We start from the raw sequence: 27,337 nt of genomic DNA on the forward strand, positions 1-27,337 counted from the left end.
TTAGACATGTTTACATTCTATTGCAAATAAACCTTCCTTAGTTCCACAAAAGCACTCCAAACTTTTAATAAAGACATGGAAATCCTGTAAACTTGCAAGGATAAAATGTCAACTGTGTTCCTCAAAGTTATAGTGCTTTGTTTTGATAATATTGTGGAATAAATGTTTAATTTATGGACTTGCATAAAGAAAAACTGACAGGGTAAAATATTCTTTCCATGATGCTTTCACTAGTAACACTGCCATAAATAGTTAAACCCATGAAAATAAATCACTAAATTGGTTTTGCTATGAAAACAGACACATTTCAAGACCACAAATTGGTCATCATGAAATGGAAGAAGCTCGGTCATTAATTGTTAAAAACAGTTACAACTTAAATTCTGTAATTTATTGGAATTTAGGACTCGCATTCGTTTTAGGGCTCACATTTTGTTAAATCATGCCTAACCCCACGGTAACAGCACAGTACTGATAACTAACAACAACTGCTCAGCGCAGATGGTGTTGCCGGGTGTTCGCTCCGCCGAGGCAGCAGGTGGCGCTGCCCCCCAGCCTCGCTCTGTCTGATACCCACGTGGAAGTTAGTGGCCGCTGCCGGTTGCTGGGTTTAGGCAGGACTGGTATTCCGCTCTGTGTAACCAGGGCGACCTGCTGTCATCATGGCCAACATACTAGAGACCATACTGACAAGTCTTCTGCAACCGGACAATGCTGTCATACAGCAGGTAGTGGACGGGGTGATGGGAGGGGTCTGTCCCGGCATGCTGGAAGAAGATGGGCGAGGGTGTCAGTGACAGGACTGCACTAGGGCTACTGTGTAGTGATGGCAGCCGGCAGGATTGTCACATACAGACACTCAGCATTGGAAATGTGACTGCAAAAAGTTGTTTTACGGAGTTTCTGCTCATCCTTGCTTCTTATATGTATTCTAAACTAGTTTTAGTAAGATGTCAGAGTTGTATTGATCTTTATGCTTTTGTTTACTGACTAGTAAAATTGTGTATTTTTAGGCTGGTTTACTGTTATCTCTGCATTGCACTGACAGCTTTGTTGGCAATGTTTCACTTATTCCTACAGCTCAGTTTTTCTTTGCTTGCGTTTGACCCTGTCAGAAGTAAACCACACATTTATGTGTATTTGTAAACTGGAGAAGTAGTGATGATCAATCCTGTCATTCTATCTGTGATGGTGACATTATAATTTGGGATGCTAAACTTTACTTTATTCACTAAAGTTTGTTAAACATTGCTGTACATTTTGATTGACCATACAGAATTTTTTTTTTTTTTTATATAAAGTATTTTTTTTAAAGAATGGACCTAGAAATGATGCAAACTAGCAGTAGTAGTTAGGAACGTGGTAAACATTTAATGAAATCCGTGAAGATTTTCTATTTGAGAGCATTTTATACACTGGAGTGCAGATACGTTATGAAAGAAAATTAACAGGCAAATTGTAAAGAATACAGTAATTCTGGTAGTGATTCAAAGAAGAAGCTTTAAAACAGGAGAGATAATCCAGGTACATTGTCAAAGACTACAACATCTGTAAGGAATAGATTACATCATGCTAAAATGCAAATCATACAGGAATCATGGTAAACACTAATCCATGTGTAATGACTAATTGCAAAGAGGATACGTACTTTGGCAATATATATAGGAAGCGGGGTACATGGAAATCAGCTAGCTAGTGCTAGGAAAACCGTTGCTTTCCCATTTTGTCATCACAGGACAATTATATACATCCAACTGGACAGATGCATCAGGTTTTAGGACATATAAAGGGAGGGGGGGGAAGGCGGCTTTAATGTGAAAACCAAGCTAATCTGCACAAGGAAAGCCAGATACTGCACCACCTCAACAGGTAGATCTGACACAATAACATGGACATTTATTTTTAGTGTGGGCTGTATACAGTTTATAATAATAATAATACATTGATGTAATAATACATTGATGACAAGGCTCATATTGCTGTCACTACTGCAGAACATAGATAATTTCTACTTCCATGTTAAAAGATAAACTAAAATATTTCTTTGCCAAAAAATGTTTTCTTTGCTAGCATAGGTGAAATGTCTAGTAACCCTTACAAATTTTACATTCATAATTTCCATTAGTTTATGTTTGCAAGCAGATTTGTTTACTTTCCCAGAAGCTTGAGGATAATATAGATAGTGAAATTTCTTGTTGATTCCCAGAGTAATCTCTAGAGCTTTACATATATCATGTATTGCCTAAAAAAAAAAAAAAATCACACACACTATTATCTACCAAATAGTACCACCACTATGATTTAGTTCAAGAGCTGACACTTTTAGGAGGACTTAAGTTGCTCCCTGACATATAAAAAACCAAGCCTGTCTGACACGTGGATTCTTTTAGAACACAAAGAACATTTTTACATTCTTATTGAATAAAAATGGTTACACCAAATTGACTAACAGAAATGTAAGTGCAAAGTATTTTTTTTAAGATGAAACAGAAATAAAACATAGAAGTGGGAGGGGAGACCTACACTCTTTTGTGTAATCTGTCGGCTGGAGAAAGCAGTGTTCTCCCCAGCACCTACTTCCCGGGTGCGCCACCTGGCTGTTTTTACTTGCCACCTGGCTCTTGGAGCCCAATAGAGTTCTATTATAATAGAATAAACCATTGTTTTTCCTATTAGAACAGGCACTATGTGAGCACCACTGTCAGCAGTGTGTGTGTGTTAGACCTTACCACCAGTCTGACCAGTCCAGGCAGGTATAGACCATAACCTCCAAAATGTTTCAATATTATTGCAAAGTATTATAACTGCTGCCACCCGGCTGGCAAAACTTTCTTGGAAGAACACTGGGAAGGCTAGATGGTTTGGACAATTTCTAGTCGCAAACTGATTCCTCAAAACAGATGCAACATATTTCACTTTTTAAATAGTAAATCTAAAAGTTTTTTGTTTTTTTCTGTGCCCCAAAAATCCAACCCCACTTCTGTGACCTCATTGAAAGGGGTATGCTGGTATTTTGAACACATGTTTAAACTGATTTATTGCCTCTTGGCCAACAGTTCTCTTAATGGGTCCCAAAAATATTCAGTAGCTCCCTTCTGGAACATACACTAGATATACATTAATTCCACTAAACATGGTACAATTTTCTGCACTTATTGATATGAAATATGATTGTTGTATTGAGTCCTATAAAAGATACATCATCCTTATAGCTTCCTTATGGGGCATGTATTTATCATGTATAGATGTTATTTTATTACTTTCAGGGGTTTGGAATTTATAAACATTACAGGGACAATTCCCTACTGAGCATGTTTCATTATTCTCAGTAAACTAAACCCAAAGCAGAAGTAGCTAAGTTAAAATGTATAGCTGTGCTAAAGTCTTTTACTTTGCTTTAGGATCTCTTTTTCACACCAGTTATCCAATTTGTGTATAAGAACCAAGAGCAAAACAAACAGCCACGTTGTCCTATAGTGTAAGTCCTGGCAATATTGTGTCTTTGTGGGACGCTGGGGTATTCTTTGTATACAATCGTTATAGGGATCAGGTGTGTATAAACCAAAAACAAAATCTTATTTACATCTTATGCATTTTGAAACATAGTGGCCATAAAGGTATTTTGGGCATGAGCAAAAACTGGTGTGATTACCATAAGAAAGCAAACAAGATAGATCAATGATGGGCAACCTGATGGACTTCAAGGAGAGCATGTTTGTTCTCATATGCCCTTCACTTGCTACAAAATCCCACCACATGCCCTTAGATTAGTGTTTCCACTTTCAAATTCCAGATTTCCTGGTCTTAAACTGTTTTTTCCCTTAACGGGGAAAAAAATTAATTGAAAACTCTACCTCAGACCTGCACTTGCCACAAAATGCACCCAAATGCATTCACCCACATTTACTTATCTACTGGCTTGCCCACCGCCAATATAGTTGATATTCCTGTTAACGCTTTCTGATTTCTAGGGGCTTTGGCTTGGGTGGAGATGAGAAAGAGGCATTGATGCAGCTTACTGCATTATGTACTAACTCCTGCAAAAATAATTTAATTAAAGCACAAGTTTTACACAGTATAACCTATAAATGTGATATGAACATATGCAAATGTTTTAGCTCTTTTGAGAACATGTAGGAAAGATCAAGTGATTATGCCAAAATGTGTGAACTGTTCCTGGAATGCACCTGGTTCTCAGCTTCTTTGTGGAAGTTCCTAGTATCATGGCATCAAAAAGACACACTGGTGATGTAGAGCTTGTATATCCAACGCGTTTTGTTGCATTTGAAATTTTTCAAGGCTGTTGTGTGTATTGGAAATCTACTTCTTATATGGTTGGTTTTTTTTAAAAAAAAAAAAAAAAAAAACAAAGAAAAACTTTATTGCTAATCAATATTTTGTTTAAAACAAAATGGATAATTAAAAACTTCTTTAAAAGTCAGTTAATAGCTTGTATGTCTTCTCCCATCAGCTAAAATTAAATTTGATAATAAAAGTTATAATGATTGGCTATAAGGTACATATTTTTTCTTGGAAAAAACCCAACTCATAATCAATGTTTAACCTGTGTGGCACTAATGTGTCAAATTTAAAAATCCAATGATCCTTTGTTCTTGACATTTCTGCTATTAAATCTCCTCCTCTTCAGTTTTCCTATACATGTTGTATGCCCATAAATTTAAAATCTGATGCATCCTGGTGGGCTTCTAGATAGAGATTTTGATACGCTGTGTGTAGTAAGTCCTTTTATAATATTGCGGATGTGTTCAGATATTTTTTTTCAGCTTTCTTTTTGTATGTCCTATATTCTCCGAAGCTACAGGGGTACTCCAAGCTATACAGTATATGGAAAAAAGTATTTGGACACTTGACCATTACACCAATAGGGACTGTAATGACATTGTATTCAAATACATATACTTTAATATGAAGTTGATCCCACTTTTGTAGCGATAGCCGCTTCAATTCTTCTTGGAAGGCTTTCCACAGGATGTTGGAGTGTTTCTGTGGGAGTTTGTGCCCATTCATTCTGTAGAGCATTTATGACGTCAGGTACTGATGTTGGACGAGAAGGCCTGGCTCGCAATCTCTGTTCCAGTTAATCCCAAAGGTACTTGATGGAGTTGGGGTCAGGGCTCTGTGCGGGCCAGTCAAGTTCTTCCACACCGAACTCATCAAACCGTGTCTTTGTAGTCCTTGCAATGAGCACTGGGGCACAGTTATGTTGGCATAGAAACTGTTGCCACAAAGTTGGAAGCATAGCATTGTCTAAAGTGATTTGGTATGCTGAAGCATTAAGATTGCCCTTCACTGGAGATAAGGGGCCTAGCCCAAACCCTGAAAATCAGCCCCCTACCATTATCCCTCCTCTACCAAATTTCACAGTTAGTACAATGCAGTCCGGCAGGTAACTTTCCCAGGATCTGCCAAATCCAAATTCACCCATCAGACAGCAAAACAGAGAAGCGTGATTCGTCGCTCCACAGTCCAATGTTGGTGTGCTTTGCACTACTCCATCTGGCATCTTGGCATTGGTCTTGGTGATGTGAGGCTTGCTTGCAGCTGCTCAGCTATGGAAACCCATTCCATTAAGCTCCCACCGCACAGTTTTTGTGCTTACATTAATGCCAGTGAAAGTTCGGAACTCTTCAGCTATGGAATCGGCAGAGCATTGGTGACTTTTACGCACCATGCGCCTTTGCAGTCGTTGACCCCACTCTGTGATTTTATGTGGTCTTTCACTTTGTGGCTGAGTTGCTGCTCTTTCTAAACCCTTTCAAATAATATCACTTGCAGTTGACCGTGGAATATCCAGCAGGGATGAAATTTCACGACTGAATCTTATTGCCAAGGTGGCATCCTATCACAGTACCATTCTTGAAGTCACTGAGCTCTTCAGAACGACCCATTTTGTATCACAAATGTTTGCATATGGAGATTGCATAGCTAGGTGCTTGATTTTATATACCCCTGGCAACAGGTCTGATTTAAAACACCTCAATTCAATAATTAACAGGTGTGGCCAAATTGTGTATATCACTCACTCTGTATTATTTTCAACTGATTCTTAAAGTTTTTGTTTTATTTTTTTGGTTGTGATTTCCTCATGGGTTTTAGGACTTCTTTCCTATTTTTGCATCCAGCGCAATTTATACAACCATGGTGACATTTGGTTTTCTTATTCAGATTGCTTTGAGGTTCTTTGAAAGGAATAAAGCTGTGTGTGTGTAATTTCTGAGAGTTTGTGCTTTTTTTTTTTTTTACATTTTTCAAATGATTTTAGGTTTCTTCTGTAGAATTTCCTGTAAGTCTTTATCCACATATAAGATATGCCAGTGTTTGTGAATTATAGATTTGGTAGTATATGCATTACTATATTTAGCAACGAATGCTGTTACTAAACATTTCTGTCTTATTTGTTGGGACTTATATTTAAGTGACTCCTCTCGATCCAATTACATTGATCTCTTTAAGGGAATTAATGACTTTCTCAGTTATAACTTCTGTCTATGAATTTTTCGGCTAAGTTTTCTCCTATCACATTATTTCGGTGCAATTTCTTTTGAGGCCTTTTAAATTGTCCTGCTGTTTATAGTGCTCTCCTTTGTACAAGTAATAGTTATATGAATTCAATGCTATTTATAATAAAGTTTATTTATTAATTTTTTAGTTGTCGTTCTTTCCATAAAAAATTATATGTATGACTGTGTCCATCTATGTAATTGATGCATGTGAATAAAGATGCTCATCAGTGCTATAGACAATGCATCAGGCCATTTTAATCTGGTTTCTGCACATGTTTTTGCTCATTTGTGTGTTAGAACACCGTTTTGTTTAGTTTCCCAAAAGCTTGAGGGTAATATGGATAGTGAAATGTCTTGTTGATTCCCAGAATAATCCCCAGAGGTTTACATATATCAGTGTTCTCACCTGAAAATTTTGCCAGCCAGGTGACATTAAGAAGCAGTCGGGTGGGGACAGTTGTAATTCTTTGCAGTAATATTGAAAAATGTTGGAGGGTGTTGCCTACACCTGCCAGGACTATTAAGACTGGTGGTCAGTGGTCTAACATACACTGCTGGCTGTAGTGCTCACATAGTACCTGGTTTAATAGGAGAAACAATGGTTTATTCTATTATAATAGGAGTCTGTTGGGCTCTAAGAGCTGGGTGATGAGTAAAAACAGCCAGTTGGAGTACCCGGGAAATAGGTGCTAGGGAGCACACTGTATATTATGTATTACCTGTATTGTGAGATGTGTGCACAATCTAATTTTAGCTCTAGTGGTATTCTAAACCTATGAATGAATTCTTTGAGTTAAGCTGGGTACACACTACACTGTTTTCATCCAATAATTGGCTGAATCAGCCGACATACGACCGCTCGTTCAAAAATCGGGTCTGTGTGTGCAGTGACACGATGGTCGAAAGTCTGCCCAAACGGACGATTGTCGCCTCATTTGGTTGGTCGTACTGTTTAATATTTCCGTTCCAATCGCGTTTACGTTGTGTAGTGTGTATAAACTTCCGACCGATCCACAACAGTGAGCTTACGACAACATGGCTGTAAAAAGTCGCTAAAGGGACGTCCGCTTTTCCCTTTATCGTTCTAAACAAGGCTAGTGTGTATGCAGTCCTTGGACCGAGCGATCGGAACATCGATCGCATGTAAAATCGCTCGGCATAAAAAGTTGGTCGAAATTTCTGTAGTGTGTACCCAGTTTAACATTTTGCGGACTGTGATTTAATCTGCTGTGGCACACAGATAGCTCATCTTTAGTACACAGTCATTTATCAAAACATATTCAAAGTTGCAACAGAGCTTGTTTAGCTACAACAGCTATAGAAGTTCTGAAAACATGCCCCATTCTGATTTGGGCTTTTGTTTGGAATGCTAGTTCTGGCATAGGAGCATAGTTAATGAAAATTTTGGACAGCTCTGCTCCTACCTCCAAACTTAGATTTTTCTTGTACTAGTGGGAGACTAGACTCCTTAAACTAATGTAGTTGTGTTAGGCTAATGACACATGTATCTATGCTTGCGTTCACCCGCCATTTGTCTGCACTATCTTTAACAATACGTTTCATTCATAATTATTCTTGCCCTTCCTTAGGCCACTGCTCAGCTGAAAGAAGCCGTCAAGGATCCATTAATTATCCCAGCATTGTGTGATGTACTACGAGGTGCTCAGGACCCACAGGTATTTGCAAGAAAATTGAATAGGCCAATTTTTGTTAAGATTGTGAGATATGGTTTAACACATTTGTGTTTATATTCATTTGCAGTGTTACCTGCAAGCTATTTACCCTTGAAGATGGTGATTGTTAAGAAAAGTCCATTGCACTTAGAAGCAGATTCTTAAAACGGTTGTGTTGTAGCTAAGAAAATTTTGCCTATGCTTAAAACTTAATGGCACAGATGATTAATTCTCAGTGGTTGTTCCAGGGAATGTGCTTTACAGTATTGTCTAAAATTGGCTAACACTTTTAATGCAGTGTGTCATATTGGAGTTCCAATTAGATTGGGCTTGTAAGGAGCAATGTGTGTGTTCAGCCTGTATGGGTTTTAGCACTAGAGGCTGGTATGTTTGGTATTAAAGCCAGTATCATCAGAAGGTGTGTGCCCTCCTATAGCTATAGCAAGGACATAGCTTAGCTACAGGACCAATGGTCATAGGGAAACTTATTGTATAGCACACTGCTGTAAGAAACATTTGGTGTTGGTCAGCAGTTGCTACTTCCAAATTGCAGCTCTGTCTTTGAACCTAGGTACTCATGAAAATCTTTATAAAAGTCACAGTGGAGGTGATGACTCTCAAGTAAAAAATGGGGCGGTACTGTGATTCCTTATTTGAACTGTCTACTAATCCAGCCTTTAGAATTTTTAACCATTCTGATTACCTCTATAACAAGATATACTGTTACAGTTCTCTAGACTAAACCCATTGGGACATGAGCCTTTTTTATGTGTTATTATTTGCGTGTCTGCATTTGAATTTATTTTCATGTTTTGTACATTATTTTCTTTACTGTATTCTTGTAAATCTGTGTAAATAAGTGTGTACCCAGTGCAATCTATTAAGACAAAAGTTCTACATACTTACTCAGGATGCAGTCTCCTGTGTCTGTCATCCTGTATAGAAAACTAATCTTTACATGTGCAAATAATGCAGATATACTCCTACACTACATAGTGGAGCATACTACTTAAATTTATTTTTGCAAACTTGATCAAAAGTCAGACCTTTTGAATCATGGAAAGTCCAGTTTTTTAAATCTGTCAACTGTGTTATATCTTTCAAAACATCTGGCATTTTGCTCCTTAAACATGTTTGTACCTGTAGTACTTTAATGTCATTTGGAATTGGGTTACTACTCTATATGATGTATACAGCTAATGGTTGAAAATTAGAGGTGACTTTCAATGTATTTCTTCCTGGTAAAATACAACTGATTTTCAAAATAGCTTTGCCCTTTGTCTGAAATGTTCCAGAAACACATGGATCATCCTAACAATTATCAACCAAGCTTGAATGTTGGGTCTATTTTTAAGAAAAGCATGATAAGTTTTGTTTTATTTGTTTAAACATAATACCTTTTAAAATGTTCTATAAGGATATATCACAGATGGGCAAAATAGAATGAAAATGTTCAGTAATAAAGCTGCACATTATTTTGTTGTACTCTGTCCCTTTCCTCCATTATATCTGACTTAGTACAGCTGACACCATCTATAGTTCTATAATCTTAGTTAATCCATATGCTGATGTATGAAAATCATGCTCTTCTGTGCACTCTGAGAATAGATGATAATGACTGTCACTTATTACAAACGAATAGAAACAAATGGGCAGTGAAGTGAGGGTTGAAACCAATTTGGAAATAAAATCAATAGAAATTTAAAAGAGAAGTAAAAAAACCCGTGACCTAATCTCCAGAAACTTTTAAGCCTCAACTAATTATTAGACAAGTGTAAATCTTAGTGTTTTTTCTTTTAGCAAACATTAATCGGTGCTATAGTAGCATCATTATCTATTTATTTATATAGCACCACGAACTCCGCAGCGCTGTACAGTGAACTCGCTCACATCAGTCCCTGCCCCATTGGAGTTTAGTCTAAATTCCCTAACATACACACACACAGACAAAGAGAGACTAAGGTCAATTTAATAGCAGCCAATTAACCTACTAGTATGTTTTTGGATTGTGGAACGAAACCAAAGCACCCAGAGGAAAGCCATGCAAACTCCACACAGATAAGGCCAAGGTCTGGAATCGTGAAAAGGGGACTGCACACTTTTTATAGATACAGTATGTTGAGACTAATATGTGTATGTATCATAGGACACGGCTAATAATGTGTGTATAATTGACTCAGATCCGGCAGTTTGCAGCAGTTTTGTTGCGTAGGCGGCTGACTAAAAGATGGAAAATGATGCCTGGAGAGCAGCAAGAAATGTGAGTACGAGAGAACCAATCTCCTTTGTATTGTCACACTGTCCCTCCCTTCTGTTTTGTACACATTATCTTTTTGATGGCCTCTTTAACATTTCAAAACACTTATTGGGATTTTCTATCTAGAATGTTGGGGACTTCAGATCTAATAAAAATGACTCTGCCTTTACTTATGTCTACTGAGCTCCTCACAGCTAGGCATTTGGCGATCATGTCTGTGGGTATAATCATCACAAATCAGCATCCTTTCTGGATTTTGGAACTTTTTTTGGGATTAAAGATCTCACGCATTTATATAGAGGAATATAGAGCTGGATGTATACAATAATAATACAGTAATACTTGTTATTACTGGTTACATTTTGTAAAAACAAAACACTGCGCCTCATTTAGCATTAGGGGTTAATATAAAGTTACTAGGTTCACGTTTGCATCTTGGCAAGACCATGTAGCACTCCAGCGGGGCAAATTTAAAATGTGCCAATAGATTAAGAGTTGGGAGGTGGCCACTTCCTGACTCAACTCTAAATGACAGTGCAACAATAAAGCTGTCCAGTAGTTTTTGTGCTAAATGTAAAAGCAGGCAATACTTCACCTGCATGCAAAATGAAAATGCATTTGCACCTCTTGCGTTTTAACATGGGTTGTCCAGTTGTAAACCGGCACCCTTTATTTGCTTTGCTCCTAACTGAATGATGCCCTGTTTGTGCAAACTTTTTACAATACTCCTTTATTTATGCAATGTTTTTGAAAAACATAAAATGTCAGTAAAAATAAAAACAATAACATTTAGACTGTAGATCAACTTAAAATTTAGATACATGTTTGATGCAGTAAAGTCATTTCAGTTATATGGTTTTCTGCATATACAGAGCTCTTCAGCATATTTGTGCAAAAGCTGACAGCACACCTGCTATTCAGCAATGCAGACATGCTAGAAAGGCCCTGTATTTTTTGTGTACCTTTTTAATAGTTTTATTATTTAATGGGGGGGAACACTGTGTTTTGCTTCATCTTCCGTTCATGAAACATTTTTAAAATTTAACTCATTGTCTTTATCTAGAGTGAAGTCTCTTCTGTTAGAAGCTATTACAAGGGAAACAGAGTAAGTGAAATTCACACTAGTCCCCTTTTATTACAGTGTTGGCTGTCAGGCTCTGTCCATCTCTTTGCTAACACACTTTGGCATATTTTATTCCAGTGGCACAAGCCATTCAGTCAAAATATTGCATTAAGAGCACGTAAACATGTTTGTAATAGTAATGCTTCATGCTTTTTTGTCTCAACTGTACATGTAGCCAGAAAATACATAGAAACAAGTGGTGACAGTTAATTTATATTTTTCTTTGTAGAATGCTTTATAAATACATACTTTACTGAATAAATGTTTCAAGCAAGAACATAGTTTTCAGTCTTCTCAGTGGTAATGCTAGCCATTGACTTCTTAGGGAGCCAAAAAGTGAAAAAGCCAGTTTGGGCAGCTTGTTGTCCAGTGCTCAGACCTTCACACAAACAGTCTGCGTGACGGGCAGGCCTTCCACCCGGGGTCTCACGTGGTAGGAGTCTGCCTGCTTTTTTTTCCAGATAATGTCATTTGATTCCACATCAAACACATGGGTGAGAGGAATAGTAAGTCATAAATGCATCATAGATCTCCTGATGTCCTCATCCAATTTTATTTTCGCTACCAGCCTTCCTGAAGACAAAACAAAGCATTTTGTTCTATGGGAAGCAATCCAGTCCTTGATCTAGATTCAGTTTTCTCTCGGATCTTTTTTTTGGGCCAGAACCTGCTCAGATCCTTTGAACCCATAGTGAATCTGAAATCCATAGATATTCAGCTTTAGGTGGAGAGCTTCAAGATGAAGTCCTCGAGGTCTGTTATGGAACAGGAGTAACTCATCTTTTACATGGGACATCTGGGAGGGATACCAATGTCTTAGATTTGCTGTTCTGTCCCATCATTTTCAATTTCTGGCTCTACCTTTCAGCTTGACAACAGTGGCAAGGGTATTCATGACGATCATGTCAGTGATGGCTGCCCTTCTGAGATCCTGGGGAGGTGTCTTATTCCTTACTTGGGTCATCTGCTGCAGGCTTATGTTATGGAGATGACTCAGACCTTGGCGTCTTATTGTTGAATAATAAACTACAAGTAATCCAACCAGACACCCTATGAGTGGAATGTCTTCCTGGGACTGCATGTTCGACACCCATTCGCAGAATGTGTTCTTGCCAAAGGACAAGATTCACCCTTTTATAGTGGTACTTGTAAAGTCCATTTTGCCTTGTAGACTGACATCTGTTTATTTTTGCATGAAGGTCTTTGGAATTTGGGATTTTTTTTATATGTTATATTTGATTATTTTTATTCTCGATAAATACATTCCTCTATCAAATACTATCCGCCATCCCATATTTATTTTTGATATTAGGGTCACTTTTCCTGGCGCACCCTATCTTGTAGTATTGTTTTTTTGTTTTACAAGGTCTGGCACCCTTGATTGGGGTTGCGACAGGGACTGAACCCTTATTCATTGTTCTTAGATTAATCTCTCTAGATTGGAGCGCTCAAGGCTTGTTTCTTTTATTTTCTAGAAGGATATGTAGTTGGGTGAACGACTGTATAAATGTGAGAGCAATAGGAAGCATATTCTTTAATTTTTAAGCAGCTAAACCATGTGGTGGTGAATTCAGCAAATTTATTTTGGTATGAGAGAATGAGATCCTCCTTGTTCATGTAAAAGTCTATTCTGTTGAACCCGTTTGTTATGAAGGGGGTCTGTCAGATCTCCAGTGAACAGCTTTTGTAGTGTTATTTAAGTTCTTATTTAAGTGCTTCAGGAGTGACCACTTATGAGGTGAAATAGGAATTTTAGTATGTAAGAGAAGCCAAAAGCCTGGATTTGTTGGAACCTCACTTCCTAATATGGCGGATGAGATCTGAAAACACCCATGCCAGAAGGGGACAATCTGCAGGCAGATCCTCCTGAAATAGAGTACGTATAGCTGAATTACATCTCCAACAAGAGGAGGAGAGGTGGGAGATATTGAGTAGGCTAATTCATCTATATCACCTAGTCCAAATTTTATACTGCACTTCTGTAACAGAGAGGCTAGAATAGCAAATACGTGTCCGTGTTAATGTCTTTAGCCGCTCTGCTGCATAAAGGGTTATATTAAGGTATCTCTGCCAGGTCTGGGTATATTTGGGTAATGAATGGTGGGAGCTCTGAAAGATCAGCTAGTAAACTTGTGAGATACTATGATTAGGTGATTGTGTTAATACAGAGGTCTTCAAAGTGGTGGTTTGTTTATAAAGATTATGAGCCCGTTCAAGCTCCCACAAAAAGTGTTTTATTTGCAGGTACATCCAATGTTCCCTTGTTGTCACAGCAAGCAGCAGATATGAGGATTCAGAACGTACTTATTGGGAAGTAGCAAGATAATCTTGCTTAGTAATTAAAAATAAGAGTACATAAGTTACTGCAAAAGTCCCAAATCAACTTATATTCACAAAATCTTGGACACTTATTAGAAAGACCTTTCTTTACTAACATTTTGATCAGTTTTGCCTGCTGTCTAACCCGCTGTAACCACTCACTATCTGACAAAAACACTGATTTTAACATACTAATCAGCTTCTGGTAAAGGTTATACTGTGATCTATAATTTCAGCTGAGAAGGAGGGAGAGTGATTACTAGAAACTTTACATCGTTTGTAAGAGGAAATCCCCACACTCTCCATAGGATGTGAAGTTTGTCACGAATTACCGTACGAGTTGAGTTATCAGAACTTGTTGTTGACGAGAGCTTCACCTATAGCAACCCTCTTTCCCATACAACCAGATATGTTCGCCGGTACTCTGTTGTCCCCAGGACTTATTCTCGAGTAGTGATATCTCAACTCCGGTAGATAGGCACAACAGAGGACTTGACAGTGGCATGCTGAGCAGAGCTGCTCCTGGACCAGATTAAGCAGGAACACTGAGTAGCAACAGAATGCAGTACCAACCTCAACCAGTATAACAGATTGGCAGTGTGGAGTAGAGGATGGTGTAGTAACAGCTGTGGCCTGTGTGAGATGGAGCTAGAGAGCAACACCGTGTCAGGGGAAAATGCCGGACCAAGATAGAGCAGTAAAACTGTACTGTGAAATACTGCAGACACAGGTGAGTCTGATGGAGCCGATAGCTGGCACCTCGATCCTGCGGATGGGAGGTGATCTCTCAGATGAAAAGGCAGAGTCCGAATTCAGGCAGAGGTCAGGACCACGAGCAAACAAGCAAGGATGGTATCCAGGCAGAGGTCACAACGGTATCAATCAGGAAAACTGGCAGACTATTCTCAGATACAGGAGCACGGAGAAACAAGGGTGTGAACGCTATAACTGACAAAGGCAGAGTGTAGCTGACAGGTATTTTAAACCAGTAGTAGCCAAAAAGAAAACGGCAGTTACCTGCTCTTCCTAACAGTTTAATGATTTTATTTTTTTGCGTTTACACAGAGAGTACATTGAACGTGATCTATATATTTGAAAATGCAGTGGGTGAAATAAGTATTGAACACACAAACATTTTTCTCGGTAAATATATATTTAATGTGGCTGTTGTAATGAAATTTACACCAAATGTCAGCAACAATCCTTGCAATCCACACATGCAAAGAAATCAAACCATAGATGTCCATAATTTTAGCTTTTGTGTAATAGTGTGAAATGTCACAGGGAAAAGGTATTGAACACATGAAGAAAGGGAGATGCAAAAAGGCATGGAAAGCCAGGACACCAGCTGAAATCTATCAGTAATTAGAAAGCAATCCTGCCAGCTGGTTCAGCCACAACTGATGGCCTGTAAAAAGGTGTCTCATTACGAAGGTGTCACACAAAAAAATATCTCATGATGGGTAAAAGCAAAGAGCTCTCTCAAGACCTTCGCTACCTTATTGTTGCAAAACATACTGATGGCATTGGTTACAGAAGGATCTCTAAACTACTGAATGTTCCAGTGAGCACTGTTGGGGCCATAATCCAGAAGTGTAAAGTACATCATTTCACCATATACCGGCCACGACCAGGTGCACCTCACAAGATTTCTGACCGAGAAGTAAAAAAAAAATTGCAGAAGAGTTGTCTAAGAACCAAGGACCACTTGTGGAGATCTTCAGAAAGACCTGGAATTAGCCGGTACATTTCTTTCAAAGAAAACAATAAGTAATGCACTCAACTGCCATGGCCTGTATGTACACTCGCCACGCAAAACTCCTTTGTTGAAGAAAAAACATGTTGAAACTATTTTAAAGTTTGCTGCACAATATTTGTACAAGCCTGTGAAATACTGGGAGAATATTGTGTGGTCAGCTGAGAGAAAAATTGAACTCTTTGGATGCCATAATACACACCATGTTTGGAGGAGAAATGGCACTGCATATCACTCCAAAAACACCTTACCAATAGTGAAGTTTGGAGGTGATAACATGGTGTGGGGCTGTTTTTCTGCCCACGGCACTGGCATACTGCATTTTATTAAAGGAAGGATGAATGGAAAAATGTACCGAGACATTCTTGATAAATATCTGCTGCCATCTACCAAGATGCTGAAGATGAAATGAGGGTGGACATTTCAGCAAGACTATGATCCCAAACATAGCCAAGGACACTCCTCAATTGGTTTCAGAGAGAGAAAATAAAGCTGCTAGAATGGTCCAGCCAATCACCTGACTTGAATACAATTGAATATCTATGGGGCAAAATTACACCTGAGCAATGCATGCAACTAGTTTCTCCATGCAGGATTCGTCTTGAAGCTGTCATTACCAGCAATGGCTTATGTACAAAATATTAAATACATTTCAGGAAGCTTGAATAGTTTTCCCTGTGTCATTTCACATTATTATACAAAATTTCATTTATGGACATCTATGGTTTGATTTCTTTGCATGTGTGGATTGCAAGGGTTGTTGCTGACATTTGATAGCCACATTAAATATATATTTACTGAGAAAGATGTTTGTGTTCAATACTTATTTCACCCGCTGTATGTTGGTTTGGGAATTTTGTAGTTGCTTATGGACATTTTTTCATTTACTAAGCAAGGTTATTTTGCTACTTACCATTAAGTATATTCTGAGTCCTCAGATCTGCTGTTAATTTATTATACCATGTTTCTGCCTTTATTAATATAGCAGTAATATGTTCTGAGTCTATTTTAAAAGTGTTGTGTATTTTATAAATAAATGCATTCCGTTGATTTAACCAATCCCAGCATATGAATTCTGCCATCTATTTCTATATTATTAATTTTTAAAGTATTTATTACATTTCTAACAATTATTTAGTTAAGCAATACATATATATTTTAGTGCGTCACTATTAGCACTTTTTGTTATGGTGTTTTTTTCATGAAGACAGGGCTGTTCAGATAAAACCTTCCTTTCAACCTAAAGCGGTCTCCAAGTTCCACTTGTGGTTCCGGTTTAAGACTGTGGTAGGGATTTCTTCACTCTCTGTACTTTGTCAAGGCCTTTAGGACCTGTGAAGTGTACAGGACTGATGATTGATGATGCTCATGAGAGAGGAGTCCAAGCAGATTGCTAGGTGGATTACTGTGTTAATTTGTCAGGCTTACATTGGGACAGAAAAGCCTGTTTCCGAAAATGTGACAACACTTTTTACCTAGACCGCCAGGTTCTGCACCTCTGTTAAACAGCTGTGTTGCGTGGTCACCCGGTCTTCGGTACATATGTCCACAGTTTTACAGATTCAACAGTTTTGCAGCCAAAGATATCCGCTTCGGGGCTACTTCTGAGTGTACACTCCCGTAGCGACAGTTTTTCCAGTGTCCCCCACTTGGATGAAAGAAAAAAAACAGGATTTTTATACCTTTGTTAAATCTTTTTTCTATGTCCATTGGACGACACGCAATCTTGTTTTTCTTTCCTGTTCTCTTTAAGGTTCTGTTTTCCTGTTGTTGGAGAGCCTCGTTCTCTACTCTATCTCTCGTACAATTCTTCCTGGTTTGGCTCTTGGGACTTTTTTGAAAAAAATTCTGAAGGCCCTGGCAGACTGCGGGGTAAAAGGGGAGGGGCTTAAACTTTTTGAGCCAGATTTAAAGTGCCCAAATTCTATACCCTAATGTTTCCAGTGTCTCCCAATAGACACAGAGAAAATGATTTAACATAAGTCTAAAAATTCATTTTTTTTTTTCTCCTATTCTTTAATTTATTGTAACGGCTACTGATTATTTTTTTTTTTGTCTTTTTCTTATTTTTCTTTTTGTTTTTATCTTATTTTTCTTTTCTGGACTTATTCTGTTTCACTAATGTATATGTCATTTCAGGCACAAAGTCCGCTATGCTGTTGCACAGCTATCTGCTGTGATTCTGAGGAGTGAGAAGTTAGAACGCTGGCCACAATTCATCCAGTTTGTGCTCCAAGCATCTCAAAGTGATATTCCAGAGCAGAGACAGGTGTGTATTTAACACTTTCTTACTAGTTTACCATTATTGGAGGAATTTAATTTAGTGCCTCCGAACATCATAGCAATGTTCGGCTCTGCGCATTGTTGGGTACTATGGTACCCAACATGGCGGATTTTCCTGGACAATGGCCCTTTGTGGAATTTTTTTTATTTTTTTTTCTTCCACAGCTGGCTTTATGTTTGTAGGTTTATTCTTTATGGATTCTACATTTTCTAGCGCTCTCACATTCTCTGTGTTGCATTTTGGCAGTTAATTTGTCAGTCTTTCACATCTGTTTGTCTCTCAAGCCTTCACTTTTTTTTTTCACCTCTGAATTTTATATATTTCCACCATGGTGTGATTTTTTTTTTTTTGCAGCTGATTTTACCATGTACATAATGTAGCAGCATAATGTGAAGTGTATGTGCAGTAGAAGTTTCCTCTTTAAACCTTATACTTTTACTAGTATCATATAATTGCAGCACTTCAGCATTGGATGGTAAAAATAACAGATCTGGAGCTAGTGGCATTCTGCGTTTTTGGATGAGACTGTAGCTGGTAAAAAAAAAAGAGGTTTTTTTATGCTTGCGTTAAATCTTTCTTCGAGTCCAACTGGGGGTCACTGTTACCATGGGGCGTTGTATGAGGGCGCATGGAGTTGGCATTTAAATAGTTAACAGCTAAACTTGCTGCTGCTGATTTTTCCCCTCTGTAACCCGATAAACCTCAGTAATAAAGTCCCAAGAAAAGGGTACAACAAAATAAACTAAACCGTAGAACAGCAAAAGGGAGGGAACGCAATGTCCCCTGGAAGGACTTTGAGAAGGAGATTTAAAACTTAGCGGCTGTCCCTGCCTGTTCTTCTTCTTTAATCCTCTTTTTTTTTTTACCTAATAAAAACGACCAGGAACAGTGTAAAACAATTACACATATCCTCTCCTATCTTAGAGTTGTACGCTAATAAAATAATAAAGTAATAAGCTAGCAACAGTATCTAAACAGCCCAACTCCTTGGACACTTAAACAAAACTGAAGTGTATGGGGTTGCAGAGCGGAGGGAGTCAGCAGCAGCAAGTTTAGTTGTTAACTATTTAAGTGCCAACTCCATGCGCCTTCATACAACCCCTCAAGGTAGCAGTGTCCCCCAGACTCGAAGATGGAGAAATATTCAGTATGAGGGAGTAGTGTCATTTTGGATAGGCTGTAGTGAATAGATTGCTTTTGAGAGAGTGTTGAAAGACTAAATGTTGGGGGGTAGGTGTGGTCTGGCAGGGCATAGGGTTCCGTAAATGGATAGCAGCACGTTAGAAGTCTTTGAGTTGGGAATGAGAGGTGAAGTGCTGACAGGAGGCATATCTAAGATAGTGAGAGGGAGTGTATTTCATCACTAGGTAAAAGATGTATGAAGTTGATGAGTTACAGAGAGTGAGTAGCTTGAATTCTCATGGAAATGGGGAGTCACTGTTGGTATTGCAGAGTGGTGCAGCAGATGTGTAGTAGCACTCGTATATGTTGGAATCTCATTAGATTGTAAGTGGCTACAAGCACTACCTACCTTCTGTCTGTACCTACTTGTCTACCATGTATACTCTTGTCACAACTAAACTCGCCTGGGCATGCGTGACATATAAGTGTGAATAAGTCAATGAAAAATAAACAAAAAAAATGATATCTCGCGTTCACTACTAAACCCAAAATTCTGCCCCACAAAGGTCTGATTCCGCAGCACTGTACAGAGAACTCGCATCAGTCCCTGTCCCATTGGGGCTTACAGTCTAAATTCCATAACACACACACACGGGTCAATTTGTTAGCAGCCAATTAACCTACCAGTATGTTTATGGAGTATGGGAGTAAACCCACGCAAACACGGGGAGAACATACGAACTCCTCACAGATAAGTCCATGGTCGGAAATTGAACTCCTGACCCCAGTGATGTAAGGCAGAAGTGCTAACCACTTAGCCACCGTGCTGCCCTCTTATGAAGTCTTGAGTTATGCCCTATCTATTACCAAACTGAAATCAGACTTTTTTTTAATCAGTCACTGCAAGCCTAGCAATCCCATGCCTTAAATATAGTTTTATAATAGCTAAGCCTATCTGGCACATAAATTCAGTACGCAAAGACAGAACATTATTAAATGGACGAATATGACAAAAAGTCACAATGCTTATTCAAGAAAAATGGTGAGGGTGATAAATTGATACACAGAAAATATAAATTCAAAACAGTTTTCTTGAAATAAAAATGAATAAAAACAGACATGGCCCTAGCACACTCTCATAGTTTACGGTTAGTTTGCCACCTGGGAAAGGCTACAATGTCTGGAAAATCAATAGACGTGCAAAGAACTGAAAAATCACACTGGAAGAAGTATAGTATGTTGATATGCTAATCTGTTTTATAACTTTTTTTTTTTCTTTTTAAGTGTGTTCAATCAGTTTTTTTTTGTTGTGTATATAATCTGTTTTTATTGAAATGAAACAGCATATACATATGTATGCAACAATATGAACACAAAAATATAGTACTTTAGACTTTCCATTGCACAACAACAATTACAGGTTCACCCAAAGAGGTGTGTATCTGCTTAACCACTCTAAAAAATAAAATAAAATAAGGGGGATAGGGGATAGAGAGGATGGAGGCGAAGACTGCGAGGAAAGGCAAGGGAGGAGGAGGGGGGGAGGGGAGAGGAAGGTGGGCTTCATACATTCCACTGAGCGAACAACACTGTATCTTTAAACTCGATCCATTCCGACCACAGCATGTAGAATTCACTATATTTATCAGCTGCCTAATAAATTACTTCATCCATTGCCATATAAAGTCTATTTGTGCAAACCATTCTTTTATAGTGGGGGCTAACGGTGATCTCCAGTGGACTGGTATCACAGCCTTAGTAGCACCACTGAGATATTTTACTGAGGACTTTTTACATTGGGAAACTGGTGTATTAGTGTCGTTAAGTAACCAAAATCTCGGACAGTTTGGTAATTCAATTCCCACAATTGTTTTGGAGATGAGAATGACCGCATCCCAGAAAGTTCTGATTGCCGTGCATTCCCACCATATGTGTGATGGAGTGCCCGATGCCCCCTGACACCTCCAACAGAGATCAGGGACCCCAGGAAACATTTTGCCAGGAGACTGGGACACCGGTACCACTGAGTCAATATTTTATAAAGTGTTTCAACCACTCTTATACTATAACAGAGCTAGCTTGAGTGCGCTGAAATATGTTCCCCCACTCTGACTCAGGTATGACTATGTTTATCTCCCACTCCCAATCCCTAGTGAATTTAGGTAGCGCTTTGAATAAATGCACAATCAAAATCTTATATATAGATGATAAAGTGTGCCTAGGGCGTTGGGCCGCAGTACAAAGGGCCTAAAACTGCGTGTAAGTCCTGCCTGCCTCCTCACAGACTCCCCTAGAACATGCGAAGTGTCTCAGTTGGATATGTCTCCAAATTTCCACATTGGCTAGACCCCATTTTGCCTGTAAATCAGCAAAGGGTATGACTCCAGACATGTCCACCAGCTGGCCGACGCAAGTTATTCCTGCTTGAATCCAATGTTGGAAAGACTGTCTTGAGAGGCCAGGGGGGAAATCTGGGTTGTCGTTCAATCAGTTTTTATTGATTTAGGGTAATAAAACATGAATAACACAGAGTAGCATTGCTAAATTTTACAATACAAGCCACATTTTCAACAAATGTCAAATTACGGTTAACTTTTGAGCGGCATAACCATCTAGTAGAAATTGGTGTTGTATTACTGATAAACTTGTTGATGCCCCTGCTAGTTGAATTGAGAAATTGTGGAAACAAACAGGTCAGGTAAAAAGTAAGGACCAAAGCACGGGATTGGGTAATTAAGTTAAATAGCCAATTACTTGACTTGTCACTGAACAGAGAGGTTTGGTCTCCCCTTTGCTTTTCCTCGTCCTGTGTAAGCGATCCTTCAATGTCTCAGCCTAACCTTTGACAAGCGTTGTGGTGAATCGATGTTTCACAGTTGGAGGAAAGGAGAATCTCTATCAAGTCTGGATTCTAGCTTTTGCAGCATTGTTTAAGTGCTTTAATACAGATTTATTTTTATTTCTTTATGGTTTGTAATTTGAGATAGGACCCTTGTCCAGTTTAGAAGTCAGAATTCTCGATCATAATGGACTGTGCCATGCATTATGTTTTTAGCAGTATTCATGACACCCTTCGAATAGGAATAATTTTTTTGTGCGTTCCTAACAGATATGGAGAGGGCTGCCCAACACCTCATTCTTCTCCAACAGAACACTGGGAAACATTCTGTTGAATAGATTTAGACATCCCTGCCACCTTGATAGACTTTATATTAAGTCGCTGGTATGGAAACAACCAAAGGGCTAGCGTGTGTGAATTAGAAGAGCTTTCCCCAGTTGAGTTGTTTAATGACCTCACCAAGGTCTCCCTCCCTCGCGTTTGTGAAGTGTGAAGTTATAGAAAATCCCACTAAATAGATTTTTTATAATTTTATATCATTGAGATTGTAAGGTTCCCCAGAGGCCTTCCCTTTGGGTCTCCTTTACTAGGTCCTTCAACCCCATAGAGTGGTGGATAGGTATATACTGCCAATGCTGAAGTGTGGTAGGATACACTTAGCTTGAATTTTAGGAAACGGATGAACCCCAGCAGCTTGCCTGCAAGGAAGACCCTTGTCCACAGCCATACTTAAAAGGTCTGGTATTTTCGGCAAACATGGTGCAACACTTGCAAGGACCTACAGGTAATGCTCCTCTTGAGAGATCCATTGTTTAGTGTCTCTTACCCTGATCCGTTCCAGAATTCTGTTAGGCGTAACTGCATGACAGGAGGTGTATGACAGGAGGTGCGAGGGAGCTGCAGGCCTCTTAAATGTTTGCTTATAAAATATATTTCCCCATACAAGTTCTCTGATCAGTGTTTGCGCATCTAGAAGGCACCTAAGGGGACCTGGATAGGCAAAGGTACAAAATAGAAGTTTCTAGGTAGAATATTAATTTTCACAAGGCTAGTCCTCCACATCTGGAAGAAGATTTTTGCACTGCCACTGTAGGAGTTCCGTACAAACTTAAGATAAAAAGGATGGAAATTCTCTTGTAACAACTGAGACAGGCTTTCCTCTTTGTCTGGCACCATTCTCATCTCAAATACCAAAAGATCTGTTTCAAACCTTTCACTGTCCTCGGGATGAGCAGTGATTTAAAGCTGCAGACTTTGCAATCTCCCAAATTCCCTGCTCTTAGCTACAGATTGGGGACTGGTGCAAACAAATTTGTGCCAAACCTAGTAGGTTATCTGCAAATTACTAATTTGAATTCTCTTGTCTCCCAATCTGATATTTGAGACTTTCAGGTTAGCTGTGGTTGATTTCACCGTAGTCTCCTTACAGAGAATAAAAATTAATTGGGAGAGGGGCAATATCAAAAACATATGGAATACCTCTGTTTATTTCATCTTTATTCTATCAGTATGAATGGATTTTCTAAATAATTTCTGTCCTCTGAAAGAAGCCGGAGTGGATTCATTTTCCAATGGAACTGCAAAACTCCTTTTTAGCTCTACCCTCCAACTGCCATCAATTCACAAGATCTTGCTTCTTCCTTTAAGGACAAGATTGATGAGATCAAACGTTGTCATTTTCCTCAATCAACAACCTGTTAAGTTCCTTCCCTGCACACTCTGACACTTTCTCTTTATTTGATCCCTCTAATGAATATGATCCTTATTTATTTCCTTTTTTTTATCCTTATTCGGATTTAGGTTATTGTAAGAATATATTTTTTTCCTCTTGCTCTTGTTTTGTACCCCTGTTTCTGTCCTTCAGGGCTTTGTTAGACAAGTATTAAGGAATTAAAAGTAGCCAATGGGGAGTTGAGGTGGAGTAGCTTAAATTTTAGAGCTACATTTGAAAGTGCCCATGTTATTGTGATCACAGGCTACTCCATTGTCTCCAGTGTTCCTCATTGGGTTTGGAGAAAGGGATTCAACATATTTGGAGTTGGTGTACAGATACATTTCTAATGTAAGACTTAAAATTTTACTAAATTCTCTTAATATACAAAACATTTTTGGATTTATAATGAATCCTGTTTAATATTGTTTCTGACAGGGATATTACATTGACATGTTCTTTTGAAAACCAAAAGTTTGTAGCGATTGTCTATCTGAATAAAACAATGACTTTTTGCCATTTTCTGTAAGCTATGGATGCTAGTGTTGAACTTGCCTATTCCCTCTTTAAGGTTCAACTTTTATTTCAGATTTTTGGTGGATTTTTTTTAACTATAGTTTAATATTGCAGCTGTATCTTTAACATGTTATACTCTTCATTTCAGGTTGGTCTCTTGGTTCTTCGCTGCGCTGTTGACCTCAATGCTGACCGTTTCCGGCCCCACTTTCCCGATTTAATCAAACTTTTCAATCAAACGCTATGTGATCTTCAGAATGGACCAGTGCTCTTCTATACTGTTCAGTCTCTCACCAGTATAGTGCATGAACTGGTTGGTAATGAAACAGTAAGTGCCATGCAGCCCACATCTTCTCTATTTCTCTGAAAAAACATTTACTTTAATTCTATTCTCAGCCTTTATATTGAATTTCTGTGTCATATTGTTTTTTTTTTCACAGAACCTACTGAGGTCTTTGGTCCCAAAGTTAGTAACAGCCATCAAACAATTAACAGTGATCAATGAGGTAACCTTTTAATTCCAGTTCCTTCTGTTATTCTTTTGATATTATAAATATCATATCATTGTGTACCCTGTGGTGTCTGCTTTCTACTTAACGTAATAGAGCGCTCACTAGAAGTAGAAAAATTAAATTTGTATTTTATTTTGCATTTTATTTGTTGACATGTTACCAATGACAATAGAGAAATAAAAATATAAATATTTATCTCATGCATCCGTTGAGGGACACTGAAATCAGCCAATTAGTAAAGAGGAAAAATGATTAGATACTCTAGATTCTGTCAGGGCAATTTCTAACTTGCTACAAGAGATATGTTTGGAAAGACTGATCAGCTTTTTGCCTTTCCTTCAGGGGCATGACAAGGGCATGCTTCATTCAAAGATAAACAGGCATATCTGAGAAGTCAATGCACAGGCATATAAGGACGGAATTCGATAGGTGCCTAAAAAATTCTGAGGACACTTTCAATCAGGAATGGCCCGCTCTGGCTACCAAGCCAGAAATCTACCAAGCAGTGGGATGGCCATTGCTTCATACCTTTACCAAGCGTTGATGTAATTTTCAGATGCTCAGTCTGGAAGAAAAATTGCTCAAGCCATTAGGCCAATAAAAAATAGTTTGAGTTTACATAATCCGTGACTGTAAATTTGAGCCCTTCCTATGTTTAAATTGCTTGGGTACATCTCATTCTTTAGGGCTGCAGGGAAGTCGGAAGAGGAAATAAGCAAATTATATTTCTCATTCATCTAATCTGGGGGACACTGCTACCATGTGGGTTGTATGAGGGGAGCGTGGAGTTGGCACTTAACTAGTTAACTTTTGTTAAATGTATCAAGTTGACAGACCCCTCCCCTCTGCAACCTCTGTAGCTCATTAGTTTTAGATTAAGTGCCCAAGGAAGTTTGTTTTTTTTTTTGTTTTGCTCTTACTAAAGGTTATTTATTTTATCATTTTTATTCTTTTATATTTTCTTTCCTTTTTTTTTTAAATTCAGGAATACAGGTAACGTGTTCTATAGAGATGGCACCCTTCCTGGAGATACAGCTGCACTATAGCATTTTATAGTGAGAGCTGGACGGCTCTCATTGACAACATCCGCGGCTCTTCTGTTCTGACAAGCGGCTTAATGAAGCCGCTGTCACACAGATAAATTTCCAATATACCAGCGCTGCTATCAAAGGCAAGGAGCGCCGCTAATCGGATCAGTGGTGGCTGTCAACCTGAAACATGCAAGGTTCCCCCCTCAGGAATAGGAGAGGGGGGAACTTGCTTATACATATTATCCACCACAGCAGTGGAGACAGAATGGAGCGATCGCTGCAGGCTTACCAAATTAAGATTTTGCAGCTATCGATCGCTATTACAGGACCAGGAAGAATTCTGGGGCAGAACTAAGGAAAATAGAGTTCCCCCACCGCATACAGGACTTTGGAATCTTCCAAGGACTCCGAACAGTGCCCGGGAAACCAGCAGACTCTCAGCCTGAACACTGTAGGCGCTGCTGACAGACTCCTTTCCTGTAGATCTAGCTTAGCTCGTTGGAAGGCTAAGTACCACCATGTAGCTATATATATTATATTGCTGTAGATTTCTATACTCAATTATTACTAAATAGTTTGTTGTGCGTTAGCATATATGTTACATACTGCTTATACTCTTATATTATTACAAGGCCAGGGATTAGTTGTATCCTTGTATCTATATCAAACTTGTTTCCTTGTGACTTTCTGCATTGCATTCTGTTTCTTTTTGTGGTGACACTATTCCCATTCAGAAACATGTCTGACAAGGGAAAGGCACCTCGTGAAAAATAATTTACTTGTTCAAAGTGTAAAGCTAAGTTACCTATTGGACAACAGGACCTGGGGGGCGCTCTGCATTGACTGAGACGCGGGGGCCCAGCCCACGCATGCCCAGGTTGGTGTACCACCTCTGTCGGAGGAACCGGTGTGGGCATCTTCTCTTGTGTAATCTGTTGCGATATTTGTTTAGCTTCTTGCTAGGCCAGCGGAGATACCAGCGGTTGCTGTGGTTCTCCCATTCACATTAATAGCTTTTGACCATTCCCTGCATCAGTCACCTTACCAGTGATGGTAAGGTCTTTGCTGAGAGGACACTTCTTCTGCTCTCTCTCCCTCGCTCACTTGCTCTGTACTTACTTCCCCACCAGATTCTGCAGCATTCTCTCCTCTTGGCCGGTAGAAACGTCTGCGGAACCTTCGTCGGTAGGGTGCAAATCTGCTTCCTATTACTGGTACACCACCAGGGCCAGTCACATTTGCTGCCTCGGCACCCTTCTCTCCGTCCACAACATCAAATTCCACAGTCTCCCCGTCTCCAACACTGTGCAGAAACTTCCGTGGGTTATTTCGCTTTATTGCTGTCTGGTGGACAAAGACATCTACTTTGGCGTCATTTCTGTTGATGAAGCCATATCCATTCCGCACATTAAACCACTTAACAGTGCCCGAAACCTTTACATGGGAACCAGCAGACTTTTGGTAACCTTGCAGGAGCCGAATAGTATGTTGAAAGGCCTGATGACCGGGGGAAGCCCCTTGGGTTAATTTACCCTTCAAAGTAACCTTGCAGCAGTGGATTTTAGAGCTGCTGGCATATCATCCTCACTAACTATTGCAGGTCCTTCTCCTGGAGAATCAGCTTGATCCTCATCCCTGGTCAGAGGCCTATATCGGTTAAACCATTTCTT

General features: G+C 39.0%; 1 protein-coding gene across 1 annotated transcript in view; it reads left to right on the plus strand.

Moving 5' to 3' along the window:
- Positions 1-564: 564 nt before the first annotated feature.
- Positions 565-27,337, plus strand: part of IPO4 (importin 4) — a 109,015-nt gene continuing 82,242 nt past the window's right edge. Inside the window, exons 1-7 of the mRNA XM_075211157.1 lie at positions 565-728; positions 8,114-8,200; positions 10,378-10,457; positions 11,518-11,559; positions 17,792-17,921; positions 24,273-24,452; positions 24,565-24,630. Of these exons, the coding sequence (XP_075067258.1) occupies positions 663-728; positions 8,114-8,200; positions 10,378-10,457; positions 11,518-11,559; positions 17,792-17,921; positions 24,273-24,452; positions 24,565-24,630 (651 nt within the window). The 5' untranslated portion in view covers positions 565-662. The remainder of the gene's footprint in view (positions 729-8,113; positions 8,201-10,377; positions 10,458-11,517; positions 11,560-17,791; positions 17,922-24,272; positions 24,453-24,564; positions 24,631-27,337) is intronic.

This window comes from Mixophyes fleayi, chromosome 1 (genome assembly GCF_038048845.1).
Source record: "Mixophyes fleayi isolate aMixFle1 chromosome 1, aMixFle1.hap1, whole genome shotgun sequence".
NCBI lineage: Eukaryota > Metazoa > Chordata > Amphibia > Anura > Limnodynastidae > Mixophyes > Mixophyes fleayi.